This window comes from Convolutriloba macropyga, chromosome 15 (genome assembly GCF_964194025.1).
Source record: "Convolutriloba macropyga chromosome 15, txConMacr16.3, whole genome shotgun sequence".
Taxonomy (NCBI): Eukaryota; Metazoa; Xenacoelomorpha; order Acoela; family Convolutidae; genus Convolutriloba; species Convolutriloba macropyga.
The window spans coordinates 18,793,819-18,808,366 of record NC_134482.1 but is presented as its reverse complement, the minus strand read 5'-3'; the positions used below and the strand labels follow the sequence as shown (position 1 = coordinate 18,808,366).

The 14,548-nt window shown below is 37.8% G+C and overlaps 3 protein-coding genes across 3 annotated transcripts in view; 2 read left to right on the top strand and 1 right to left on the bottom strand.

Moving 5' to 3' along the window:
* Positions 1–5,673, bottom strand: part of LOC142353892 (COP9 signalosome complex subunit 1-like) — a 30,034-nt gene extending 24,361 nt beyond the window's left edge. Inside the window, exon 1 of the mRNA XM_075406122.1 lies at positions 5,379–5,673. Coding sequence (XP_075262237.1) covers positions 5,379–5,648 — 270 coding nt within the window. The 5' untranslated portion in view covers positions 5,649–5,673. The remainder of the gene's footprint in view (positions 1–5,378) is intronic.
* A 1,162-nt stretch (positions 5,674–6,835) lies between these two features.
* The window catches only part of LOC142354324 (uncharacterized), a 498,674-nt gene continuing 490,961 nt past the window's right edge, over positions 6,836–14,548 (top strand). The window contains exon 1 of the mRNA XM_075406593.1: positions 6,836–6,859. The gene's annotated coding sequence lies outside the window, so the exon portion shown is untranslated. The remainder of the gene's footprint in view (positions 6,860–14,548) is intronic.
* Positions 6,842–14,548, top strand: part of LOC142354323 (nicotinamidase-like) — a 496,312-nt gene continuing 488,605 nt past the window's right edge. Inside the window, exon 1 of the mRNA XM_075406591.1 lies at positions 6,842–6,858. The gene's annotated coding sequence lies outside the window, so the exon portion shown is untranslated. The remainder of the gene's footprint in view (positions 6,859–14,548) is intronic.

The window sequence follows — 14,548 nt, the reverse complement described above, 5'->3', positions numbered from 1 at the left end:
CATTCAGAAAATTTTTTGAATAAAATGTTTTATTTTTAATAAGAAAAAATTCGCCAGAAATGACTCCCTGAATGTCCTTCATGAACCGATTTGTAAGAAAAAAATTGAAAGACTATCAGTAAAGTACCGTGCTAGAAAGCTGTTCAACTGCCTCGCCAAACAAAACCTATTCGATAATGCTGAAAACCAAAATTCAAAAGAGTTGAGTAATTTTTATCATAAATTGAAAGATTTCTTATTCTCCATAATGACGAATTGGTCATATAATTTTTCCTTATAGGTACCCAAAAAATCCATACCCCTTGCCTGCATGCTACAGGAGTACCCAAAAATAGTTGGCTTTCTGGTGAAAAAGAATGACCCCTCTAGGACCAATATTTCAGGAGATATGGCTATCATTTAAAAAAAATTTGCGATTCTGTTGCAAATTGAAAAATTCTGAACTTTCAAAAAAAAATTCTTGTAAACTCAATTAAGGCTCGTCTACAACCGTAGCTGTTAATAGTCGTCTATGGTTAAGCTCTTGGTTGATTTTCCATTAAAAGAACAGAAAACTCATGAAAAAAAAATTCGAAAAAAATTTAAATTTCTCATTTTTTTTCTCTTTTACTATTGAGCAACTATTACACAAGTAAGTTCAACTACGAATGGCAGGATTTTGAGGACACATAGTCCGGTTGTCTGTCCCCTCCGAGTCTCTTCATAAATAAATTATATTTAATAGATTTATATTTTGTACTCGTGAGAAATAATTTCTTTCTTTCTTTCTTTATTTTTGGAAACTTCTGTTTTATTTTTCATCGAGCCAAGAAATTTAGGTTGTCAAAGAGGTTGGGGTTGAAAGGCATAGTTATCACCAAACATACCACTGAAAAGCTTCCTAATCTGCTTTTTTGGAGGCGATATATGTCAGTGGCAACATATGGAACAAGGCACTCAAAAATGACGTTAGCATGAGGGAAGGTGATCGGATTTTTTCAGTTAATTTGGTAATCTTTAACTAACGAGTCGATGAAGGAGTGAGTTATTAGTTCCGTATTGTAAAAAAAACAACCAATTGAGTGTGAGAACAATTGTGTAGTTAAAGTCAAACTCATGGATGGTATTTTCATAATCATTAGCTGACATTCAAATCTGACCTCGCATATTTGTTGCTTTCAGTTGTTCACGATCCAAAAGAACCGTAAGCATCTTGCTCTCTGTCCAACGATAAAAACTTCAGTCGTGTTATAGGAGAAACCAATCAAGATAGAGCCGTTTATTCGTCTTTAGAAGTAGGAAAACTGGCGTCACATTTTTTAAATGAGCAGTTCGCGTTTCAGAGCATTTCTACTGCATTGAGCACCCCTCCATGTTTGCTTTTCATGACTGCAGACTTTCGATAATTTCTCTAGTCTTGATAGGCAAGGAAAAAGAGTGACAATGAAGATTTTGGGAGTGAGTCACGTTTCTGCGATTCAAATAATGTCAATTCTTTGTCGGCAGAGCAATCGCAAATATTGTACGGCATCTCAGATTTAACAACGTTAGAACCTTAATTGTAACTTCAATTAGTAAATTGACGATCCCGTGTCGTCCGATAAACCAGCTGTTGTTTTCCCGTATTTAACTCCAAAATTTCTGATACAAAAAAGTTGGGGTTTAAAAACAGTTTCAATCAGCTGCCGACGTAATAGGGCATCGTTTGTTGACATAGCAACGTTCAAGATTAAAACTCTGAACTAAAAATTAATTGGTTTTCCGGTTTATAGTCAAGTTTGATACGCTTCTTTGAAAGTGAGTATTTCTAAAGGAATTTTCCAAGTTGATGACAATTGTATATGGTGTTGTTTTGGATCGATCTACTTTGCCAAGCATTAATACCCTGGTTAGTTTAACTTCCTGTATTTCATGATAATCGATGACCATATTTATGTGTTCCAATCTTGTATTGGTACTACCCTCTGAAAGCTCTCGAACACAGGGGATTCTTTTACCCATGGTTCCGTTTGACTTGACCGTACTTTTAACGGCTTCAGCGTAGCAAGCTTGTTTTTGTACAGATACATTTTGTTCATCGTCACTGTGTGCTCTGAGGCTTTTGATTTCAGCTTGGACGGTTGCAATATTATTTGGTGCATTTTCTAAATTAAATGCAAACTGACTTATTCTATCCAGTGGATCACTCAACGGCTCCCATGACAATATTTTTTTATTTTTCAGTCGTATTACATGATACGCTCGTAATTTGTTTGTCTGTGGCAGCGTTACTTTGCAGTACTGCTTTTTTCGTTTTGTGACATTTCGGAATGTTGCGGCGCAATTTAAAAGACAAGAAGCTTATTTATCCTATTCCTGGATATCTTGAAGGACCCCGCGGAATAAGATAAGCTGATTAATTTTTTCACCTACTCCTATTGATACTGAAAGACTGTGAGGAAATAAAAAAAATACCTCAAATTTAATTGCTAGAGAAACAATCACCGACTACCGGGACTTGGCCCAGACGAATACACTCTCTAACGCTAGTGTTGCCTTTTTGTTGGTTGCTTCGCTGTGCTTTTCATTTAAATTTTTTTCTTTTAAAATTGTTGCAAAATTTTCTATTTGTTGAGGGCTTTCGTCTAATACGAAACTCTCTTCGCGTGTTTCCGAATAATGTGGAACTTCCACTCGACTTCTTACTCATAGTGCAGGATTTTGTACAGATCTTGAGCCTGGGAATTGGCCAGAAGTAAGCAGGCCTTAGCAGGCGAGCTCTTGAAGATGTGATAACTCATTTACATTCAGCGTATTGTATTCAAAACCCTCCCAAGAAAAGTTTTCCACACAAGATGAATCAATGAAAGGCTGTTTAATAAGTTTATCAAAAAATGATTCTAAATAAAATAAACTTAAAACATAGCCGGTAGATTGCCAGAAAATAGCCACCTTACACGCGATTGATGCGGATCAGGATTGAAACAGAAAAAGAGATAAATTGACCGAATTTAGTTTTTTTGGAAACCGTGTTCTAATTTGGCGTGGAGTTTCAGTTCGCTTCGAAAAATATGATTAATTCAGCTTGTAGACTGAGAGCTAATAAGCTAGTACCAATGGCAGCTAGCAAGCGGTCTAAGGAAATTTGATAATCTATTTTTCAATGACTAAATGACCGGGCTTTCTCGGTTTCTCAGGTCTCTTTTGATTTTGATCTTGTGAAAATCCATTTAGTTGAAACAGTGAGTGAAGTAAGTCACACGTCAAACGTGAAAGCCGCGATTTATGTAAAACGAAAAACGTGATCGAAAAGTAAAGCAAATTTCAAAACAGCAGAACAAGTCCTGAAATACATTCCAAAGAATTGAATGAAAAACTGAGAATTAAGGTACCTGACCGAAAGATCAATTGAACAATCCCAGCCAAGAAGACAAAATGGTAGTTGAGAAACTCAAACACTAAACAAAAACAATCAATGCTAAAACTCTTGAACCCTTTACCCTGAAGGCGAAAAATGATACAAATTAATATACTCATTTACTCACAAGCCTTGGAAGAGATCTATTTGCCACTGAAGGTAGCTAAAAATATGACAAAAACCTTCAAATTCTGAAAAGAGTTCAAACTAGTCTGCAAAAAAGTTTCGTTGGCCAGCAAGGACAGTTAAATTCAAAAAATGAAAACTCAATGATTATAAACAATTCCAAATTTTAACAAAAATTTGCTAAAAATCCTAATATTTATATCATCAGAACCATTTCATAGTCTCCACGGACTATCCAGTATCCCTATTTCAAGCCCTAAATATTTTCACTGGCTCATAAACATCGATAATTTTGGATCATAAAATTTCAGTAAATTTGAATAAACAAAATTTATCAAAATAATTCAAAAATTTGTGATATTGAAAAGTTCAAAACCATTCCATTGCCCCTAGCAACTTTGCACTAACTTACTATCCAGCCCTGAAGTCAGCTGCCTGGCACTTAGTCCGACAAAACTGAATAAAAGACTAATAAAGAGATTAAAATGTTAAAATCTATTTCATTGCCACCAGAAACCATGCAGTAATATATTATCAAACATTGGTCCTTGAAGCTGGAGAAACCTATAAAAAAGACAAAAATTTTCAAGAAAAACAAAGATTGCAAGTTTTATCAAATATTGCTATAATGTGATATTAACATGTTGAAAACCATTCCCTGGCCAATAAAAAGTTTACAGTAACCCATTATCAAACCCTAGAGGAGGTTTCCTGGCTCCTGCAGGTCGATTAAATAATGATAAATAATTAAAAAAAATGCAAGTTTCGTCAAAAAAAATGGTAAAATTCGTGCTGTTAAAATGTTGAAAGCCATTATATTACCAATAACTATGCAGCAACCTATTGTCAAACACTAGAGGAGGTTCCTTGACACCTAGGGCGAAAAAACTCAAAAATTCAAAAAATTGGAAAAGAAAAAAATGTAAAACTTAGAATAAATTTGTATGTTTCTAGTACCAAAAAATGTAGCTCTTAAAATAGTAAAAACATTTATTTCTGGCAAAAGACTTTTATCAACTTTTAAAAACCTCAATTTCAGACACGTCCGACAAAAAAGTGGAAAAGACTAAAAAACGCGAAAAATTGCAACATTTTGGGCTCAAAAATTCCTAAAAATGACCTTTTAACATTGAAATACAGCCTTCGCAGTAGCTTCACCACTCTAATAACTGGAGGCACTATTAAACGCGACTAAGGGCATCAATGAAAATTGATGCCCGCTAAGCTTTCGCTTTTTATTCAATTTTGAAAGCTCAAAGTCATGAAAAAGGTGTGAAAACATGTTACAAAAATAAAAACATAGCAGGTCAAGTACTGAAATACAATCCAAGGGATTGAATGACAAGCAGAACTAATTAACCTGACCAGTACATCAATTGATCAATCCTTGTCAAAAAGACCATCTCAAAAGTTCAGAAACTAACAGTTGAGAGGCTGACGGGGGCGGCAATTAATCAAACAAACAATTGTAAAAAAAGTTCCCTCCATCCACTATTGCCGTTGCAGAATTTTCCATCAGGAGAGCGCCTCAGACCCTGATGCCTCTAATGCGTACAACCGACGTTCGGAGTAGTAAAGAAAAATGCAGTTGTTAACAATGGTACGAAAATCTTTTTAGTTCACAGCGAGGGAAATTATGAGACTGTCGAATTGGCAGACAGAAACAATTTTCTTAATGCGAATTTAAGCGGACAACTTGACCGCACATTTGTAATGGGATGGTTGGAAGCACTAGTGACATTTTAGCCAATCAGATCGGCTCACGTATCCAAATAGAGCCGTCAGCTAAATTCCATATTTTCTTGACAAAATCCCGTGTCGGCGAACACTCATAGTGAAATTGATTTAGCCATCAACCATCAAAATCTATTATTACCTCAATTGCTTTAATCGCCAGTATCAAAGCGTCCCTTCGAACAGCCGGACAGTGATCAGCGATGAAAACCAAACGATGTACTCGGTAGAGTTCAGAGTACTGCAGGGAAAGAGCATCAAGGTCGATTGAGGAAGATTGAACTTTAAAATCGGGGGCCAACGATTCTCCACTCCCAAATGGCCTATCTGAGGCATCGTTTATACCGTGAGAGGCGCCGTCATTTTGATCGTCGTCGTCAATTTGCATCGGCTCTACTCCAGAAGATATCATGATAATCTTAAAATCAACAGATTCAAAAACTGTCAATTGAAAGCGAAGCCATCCTCTAAAAGACATAAATAATGAATTCATAATGGGGAGATAAAATCTGTCATCAAAAGATAATTTGCATTTGAGGGGACATATCGGACGTTTTGCTTCAAACAATTTCAACTATTGTATCGATTTACGAAAGTTACGGAAACTTATCTTAAGGATATATCTATATAAACATTCACGGAAGCTATCAGAATAAAAATAAATCAAAACACATGATTCAGAATTCTAGAAGATATATCGAATTTTCTTCTGCTCGAATTTACTTTTGCACGATTTACTTCTCGGATTGATACTCAGCAACAAACACCATGCAAAAATGAAGCTTTTTGGTGAAGTACAGTTCAATACACAAGGTAGCAGTAAGGAATCAAAATACCGAAACAGACTCAAAACAATCCGACGGCAATTTTTTCAGACGAACTATGATACTCTACAATTATGTCGCGAGTTATTGATATGACAGCTAAAGCAACCGCTAACAATTTATTGGCACTACTTCGAAAACGTTAACGATGAGGTGAAAACATGCACGTGGACAATTTTCTGACTATGTGGATGCTGCAATCCACTATGAAAACTCATGGACGCAACTCATGATCTAATTCAAAAACCGAAAACAATAAAAACCCGAGGGCCTAGATCCGAAATCCTGTACTACTATTACTACTACAAAATATACAGAAGCTATCTCCAGCAATCAGTCCGTTGTCCTCCTATCCTTCAAGAAAAATTTTAAGCTCGTTAATCCAAGAGCTTTTTGTCTATGAAAATAGTCTTTGCGTGGCTAAAAACAAAATCAAATCCCATACTACATTAATCTACATTACAACAATTCACTCTTGAGACACCAAACGCTAGTGGAGACCTGGCATTCCTAGATCTAAACATAAACGTAAATGAAGATAGGAAAATTAGCTGTCATTGGTATCAAAAAACCGATACCGGTATAATCCCAAATTTCCGTAGCTGTGCACCGTTAGAACATAAGAAAATTTGTGATTAAGGGGACTGTGTATAGGATTTTTAATGCGACTGCTGACTGGCAATCCTTTGATGTAGCTCTTAAGAAAAATCAAGAGATCTGGACTGAAAACCAATATCCGAGTGGTCCTCCAGTATTCTTAATTTTTAGCATAATTGTTGTAATAAACTTATTAAATAGAGCAAATTTACCTCCGCTGTATTTTCAAAAACGTGTGCGCGCTGGGCTGAATCAAACCTACACCTTTTCAAGCCTCGCCACCCCAGCCGTAGGCGAGTGAACCAATCTCCCACCCCAACTCATCACATCAGATCGTATCATTCCAACTGATATCATTTTTAGAACAATTTCTTGTGTTTTTGCATGTTAGTAGGCTCCGCGAATGGGATGTTTTGATGCCAACCACCTTCCTTCATCACGTCAGGTTTTACCATTCTCACTGATTTCATTTTTAGAACAATTTCTTGTGTTTTGAATGTTAGTTCATCGTGCTTCATGCTCAGTAAGTACAAGATAGGGGAACAGTTAGCCGAAGCCCTTCACAGTGTCCTCTCCGCGATTGCCGTAAACACGGATAGATCCATATATCTCTGACCCTCTGTATGATAATTTTGCACTTAACTATCAGTCGAACAAAGAACACGGACGACGGATCGAACAATAAGATTATCAAGCATAGATTGCGTGCATGTGACAGATGCAACTTCTCAGAACTGTTCTGTGAAGCCAAGGCAATCCAAATGAGAATGAATTCAAGAAACAAAAAGCAGCACTCTGACCTCAAGATTTTCAACGATTTCATGTCTCGTGGTAAGATCAGTAATGCTATTCGTGTTCTTGCGGATGAACATAAGGCGGCGTGCCCGCACCTCCCTATCTCAAAGACGGTTGACCGGTCCTCGAGTTTTTACGCGACAAACATCCTGAAGGGCAACCCTTGGAGCCCAACTGCATTCAGAGCAAACATCCGCGCACGCTTCCTTACCAGCCCCAATATTTTCGACAAAATCAGTGCTAGGTTCATCCGAAAGCATGCAATGAAGACTCAAGGCAGTGCCGGGTCTACATTCGTTTCGCCAATGTTTTGATGACCACGAAAACGAAGCAATTCTACTAATTGATGCAAAAAAAACGCATTTAACGTGCTCAATAGACAAACAGCATTAGAGAACGTGAAAGCCCTACAACCATCATTGCTTGATGCCTTACAGAATTCCTATAGCCATCCGTCTCATCTCTACATTGGTAAGCCCAGCATTCTGTCTCAGCAAGGTACGACACAAGGTGATTCCCTTGCGATGGCAATGTATGGAATCGCAATCCTACCCTAAGATTAAACTTCACAATGACTCCTTGACACAAAAATTGTATGCTGATGATGGTAGCGTTGTCGGTAAGTTAAAAGATATCAGGGCACTCTTCGACAATCTCACTCAGCTTGGTCCCAAGTACGGATATCTTTTCAATCCTCCGAAGTGTCGGTTGATAATTAAGCCAGGAAGCGAGCGCCAAGCCTCAACTGTGTTTGCAGGCACAAATGTGGAAATCACTTAGGGCACTCGAGTCCTGGAATCAGTTATCAGTGGATCTGAGGCCAGTAAAAATATCCTGAAAAATGCAGAAATTAAATACACAAAAAGTTGGGACAGACTTGGTCAATTTGCTCTCACCTCTCCCCAGAATGCCAATGCATGTTTGACGAAGGGGGTTCAACAGAAGTTGATCTTCCTCTCGCGTACTACACCTTCCATGCACGGGGTTCTAGACAAGGTGGAGGAGCGGCTTGGCCGAGTCATACCGAACACCGTAAGCAAAGAAATAATCCAAGAGGAAAGAGACCTTTTTTCTCCCTATCAGAATGGGTGGGATTAACATCGCCCTCCAAGATCTTCACAAAAATTTTGAGCAATTAATTTAACTCTCAAGTCCATTGGCGTCATTCACTAATGATTCATTCGAAATTCAACAATGTGAATTAGAAAAAACAAAGATCAGTCTCCGACAGAAACCAGACATGCAACGTGAACTCATCTCGAAAAAATCCAGAATCGAAAACAATCTACAAGAAAAGAAATATACTATCCAGCTGGCCTCGATAAAGGAGCATCTAGCTGGCTTAACGCGCTTCCGTTATCAAAACATAGTTTTGACCTCACGAAGACTGAGTTCCGTGACGGAATAGCACTTCGCTACACCTGGGAAGCGAAGAACACGGCAGCGATATGCCCATGCAGGAAACAATTTAGCCTCACTCATACCCTACATTGCGCCAAAGGCGGATATACGCACCTACAACACAACGAAATTGGAGACGTGCTTGCAAACTTGATGGATGAGGTTTGCCACGATGTCCAGATAAAGCCAAAACTTCGGTCGCTCAATGGAAAAATTGTCTCGAGTATTTCCACAACTACTGATGATGACGCTCGACTGGACATCAAATCAAACGGTCTCTGGGGCTCCCGCTTTAATCGCACTTTCTTCGATGTGAAGATTTTCAACCCTCACGCGAAGAGCTGCCCTAAGACCATAAAAGATGCATACAAATAACACGAGAGCACCAAGCGAAATAAGTACGAAGAGCGAATCCGCGAAACCGAACACAGCAGTTTCAATGCAGTGGTTTTTGCATGCTCATACGGTGCTGGGCCATCAGCATCGCGCGTTATGAAACAACTCGCTAGCAAGATCAGCGAAAAACGCGGAGAGCCGTACGCCGACACTATAAGCTACATCCGAACGAAAACCAGCTTCGCACTTCTGAGGAGCTGTGTACTCTGCTTGAGGGGATGTAGCACCCTCAAGCCTCGTGTTCTCAGTGAGACTTCAAATAGCGCTTTCATGGAGGAGAAAAGGCTGCACTGAGTGTTTGGCTGGTTAGCTTTATCCCTATGCTTCTTCCTTGATATCATAATTTTGTTTTTAATCCTTCCTTACCAGTTCCCTATGTGCTATATATATATATATATATATATATATATATATATATATATCTTTGTATATATATATATATATATATATATATATATATATATATATATATTTATATATGTGCTTTCCTCTTCAATATAGGTGATTTCCTCTCCACTTGTTAGTTATTTTGTGACTGGGCCGTCTTTACGCTGTCTGGAAGGGAACAGCTTGAAGTGCAGCATCCGGCTAAATGCTACTCATCATCCCTTATGTTCCGAACTTCATCCATCGTTGCCGGATGGTGTACACGGTCTTTTTTAGAAGAAATGAGACGTTGGAGAAAATAGTCACGAAGGAAAAGGTTACAGCAAACTCCCCTCCTAAAAAATGAACATCTTTACAAAGTAAAACGTCTAAACATTAAGAGCCTAAACCGAGGTTTTTTTTTCAATACAGAGGAGATATCACTCAAAATTTTTCAAGTAGACTGAAAAAATTGTGTAATATTCAAATCATTTTGAAAATAAGGAAGCTAAGAACTTGCTTGCCCACCCTGAAATCATCTTTTGATTTAAAATCTGAAATCCCATGTGGTATATAATGTGCCATATAATGGATGCAGTTCCATCTATATTAACAAAACCAGCCGACATGTTACCACTAGAATTTCGTAGCATCAAAAAAAGGATTCCCTTGTGGGAAAACACCTCGTTGAATGTTGCGGTACAGCGCATAATATTGGATGGGAGATTCTTGATGCATTTCGCGGGGTTGAAAATTTAATGACGATAGAAGCGATCTACATCAAAAAGCTGACACTGCAATTAAATACACGCGATGAATACCGGGGGTGGGAATTGACATTGAGGTATTAGTTCCAATACAAAAAATTTGAGTTTTGAAATTCAAAAATTACTCTGGTGCTTGTTAATTCAAAATGTGGTCAACCCCAACAAGTAACAAACAACAACAGATATGAATGAAAGTAAAAATCCCTCTTCAGGAATAGAAACATTATACCTGGTGTTTCCAAAAAAACTCCTGAATAAAAATTGAATTGGTTTTAGTTCAATAAGTGTAAATAAAATGTTGTAAATGTGGTTTTAAATGTAAATAATTTCAAAAATTCGATGTTATTAACTCATTTCTTAGAATTAGAGTCAAAGACAAGTTTAAATACTTTGTAAACGATTTCATTTATATTTTATACCTGAAGATGAACGCAATGTTCGAAAACTTTCGTTTTTCTTTTTAATCAATTTAAATTTTAATTGACAGTTACCTCTACTCTGCATCATTAATCAGTGGTTTGCTGATTTTTACTCTACGCAAACTCCCCTTTTAATTCAAGAGAAATCGCCAGTTTCACTCTTCCTTTTGTAGCTCTTATACTATGAATAGTCTTACGAGCCATGCATGTTGAGGCGAGCAGTGCTATATTTATCAAAGCTGGAAGTTCTCACCAAAATCAAGCGAAGACGCCATATCGAGCACTGCCATCTTTATTGCAAAGATCTTATCCAATTACTCTAGTACTCAGCACTGCTTTAAAATTCTCAAGGCACCTAAAAGAACTGCTAGTTTCGCAGCTATTATGCTGAGCCGGAACCTTAAGTTAGGAACGCCCACCGAGAAAGCAGAAGCCTTCGAACCTACCCAGGTTGAGGTCCAGACCAAAATTTGCTTCTGATCAGACTTTCCAGACCAAAATTATCTCTGATCAGACTTTCCAGACCGAAATTATCTCTGATCAGACTTTCCAGACCGAAATAATCTCTGATCAGACTTTCCAGACTCAATGTGTTCTGATCAGACTTTCCAGACCGAAAGAATTCTGATCAGACCATCTCCAGACCATGGTCCAGACCCAAAATCAGACCATTGTCCAGACCTTAATCAGACTATGATCAGACCCAATTTCAGACCCATATATATATTTATATATATTTCTGTTGAGTCTTCATAAAACGCGATCACGTTTTCGAAAGGTTGCCCGGATATAGCCCATAACTCATTCAGTTCGGACATTGACGGCAACGAGAATGCCTGGTCAAGATCCAGACCTGTTTTTGGTTTTGACGATGCTGCAGGACACTTACCCAGGTTGAGGTCGCGCTCGAAATCGCCTCTGATCAGACCGTCCCAGACAAGTGGGACCTCTGATCAGACCGTCCCAGACCAAAATGACCTCTGATCAGACGAGTATGCGCTCGAAGATCATTGTGCGCTCGAAGTGCGCTCGAAGCCGCCCCTGATCCGACAAATTTCAGGACCATTGTCCGGATGAGTTCCAGACCATTGTCCAGACTAAAGTGCGCTCAAAAAATTGTCCCAGACTAAAGTGCGGTCGAAATCACCTCTGATCAGACAAAAGTGCGCTCGAAAATGCCTTTGTTTAGACTAAAGTTCGTTCGATATAGTCTGATCAAAGAATGATTTTGAACATGAACAAATCTCTCAATATCGTTATAATATATTAATTTCATCTATCATTTTATCAATCTTATATTCAACTAACAAAAAACCAATCCTGAAAGTATTGTTAATGAAAATATATCAAAAAAAAGTGATCAAAAAAATTACTGAGTATGCCATTTTTTTAATGCTTTTAACTGAAAAAATGAATTTAGACAGCTCTGAATAAAAACGTCTTGATCTACTTTGATTCAAAATCTTTTTTGAGGGGACCGGCAGCTGTTATCAGCTGGACCACTTGGTTCTGATCAAACCCATCAGATTTTCTGATGAAGTTCCGATCAGAACGCTGTTTTATTGTTGACTCTAACCCGAGACAACAAAAGTCAGTAAGAAAACGAAAAAAAAACTTGAAAAAAATTTCCCTCGAATTGGTCGCTCTTCAGACTAGTGTGCGCTGGAATCGGCCTCTGATCAGACTAGTGTGCGCTTGAAACTGCCTCTGATCAGACCGTCCCAGACCAAAGTGACCTCTGATCAGACCGTCCCAGAACAAAGTGGCCTCTGATCAGGCAAGTTCCAGACCATTGTCCAGACAAAAGTGCGCTCGAAGCCTTTTCCAGACCATGTAATTCGAGCGCACCGGGAACATGTGTGCGCTCGAAACTCCTCTGATCAGGGATCACTTCGGTCTGGTCACCTCGACCTGGGTACTGTTCAATTCAAATGTGTCGTTAGCGTAGACAGCTGCTTGTCTGACCCTTAACCAATTACTAGTTGATACATTACGCGAATCTAGAGTTCTTCCTTTAAGCCTACTTCTAGAAAAGAAAGACATTATTTTTCTTAGTAAACTGATAACTGGTGGATTTGACTTTCCACTTGAGCTTGTTTCAATTGATGATCGAAAAAGTGTTAATTTTCTTCGACCAAAACAACAGCTAACAGTCCCAAAGACCTCATGCAAACTGGCTGATTCCAATTTCTTTTTGTGAGCAGTAGAATTTCTCGACGTCTTTGATGAACCTAAAATTTTTCAGAAGGAGTCGATGAAAGAGTTTATGATGTTTAGATTATAATTATTTTCTGAAATTTTCAAGCTTCTGTGATGTTTAATGTTAAGTTTTTCATTATTTTAGTCCTTATTTTTTATTTGAGCTATAAATGCAGCTAATAGAGTTTTTTACTACTACTACCAAAAAATTCGATCAAAAGTTTTTCAGCTCTCTTCTAACTCTTCTACTCTTTTAAGAAGCTAGAGCAAAATTATGTTACAGTTTTTGCCCTTTAGTTTTCTTCTTCCCGCTCAAAAAATATCACCCTGTCATCTTTGGCAAAGACTGCTTGGTTAAAACGGCCAACCTGCGCTGAGTCGATCAACGAACAATTCGTGGCCCTTGTTATTTACTATATACATTCATGATCTACCATCGAAATGCAAACAGATTATTAACTACAGCTTTGATGATGATACCAATTTACTGTTCAAATCTCGCAAATCTGTTCAAATGCAAATTTCGCAAATCTATGGACAATGTATCAGCTGATAAAATAATGGAAAAATACTGAGTGGAAACTTTTCATGAAAAGAAATAAAACCCATTTTCTTTCACAGATAAAAACTTTGCTAAAATTAAGAAAGTCCGCAGATTGCCGGATAATAGCAGCGATAGACGCGTTTGGGCCTTCCATGAATTGAAACAAGTAAAGACATAAGATAGACAGATTGACCTCCAGTCCTTCAATAGACCACTAGGATTTTTGTGTTAGATTTGGACTGTTAATTTTATGATACACATACGCTCTATAAAGAAAATCCCTGAGGGTTTTTTCGAAAATAATGTTCAAAATCATAAACTCAAGACTCTATTACTCAAGAACTAGAACATATACGATTGCTACTACTTAGATGCACACTAGTGACCTTTAACTAGTAAATGTTCTTGAAATTTAAAGTTCATTTGAGGCGTTCAGAAGTCCTTTTGAGTGAGGTAAGTCACGAAATTTACCTAACGCAGGAAAAATGACATCACTCTCACAAATTTTAACGGCAAAGCAGTAGAAATCACTGAATTCATTGAAAGAGTCAATTCCCCACAGTCAGGTCGTAAGAGTCGATTGAAACAACGAATTAAAAAACAACGATGCCCCCAATAACTGCCGCTATCGCTTTGCGGCTATTAAAATAACAAAATGTTAGAATTTAAGAGAGTTGTCCCACCATTAGTTTCCAAACAATGTGTTATGATTTGAGAGCTTCATGTGAGTGCTGTTGATTGAAAGGCGCTGGGGCTGTCGATCGATATATAAAGCTGACAAATCTTCGAAACCTCTTTACGTTCAAACCTCTTTATAAAAATTGACAAACTTCAAAACCTCTTTACGTTCAAAACCTTTTTACGCGTACACTTTCCAGATTGTTAAAGTGCAATGAAAGAGTGATGACAATCTGGAAAGTGAATGCCAAAGAAATTCTGATGGTTGTCTGTTCGTTGTTCTTTTTTTGATCGGCAGAAGAACCGCACACAGGAATTTTTTGAAT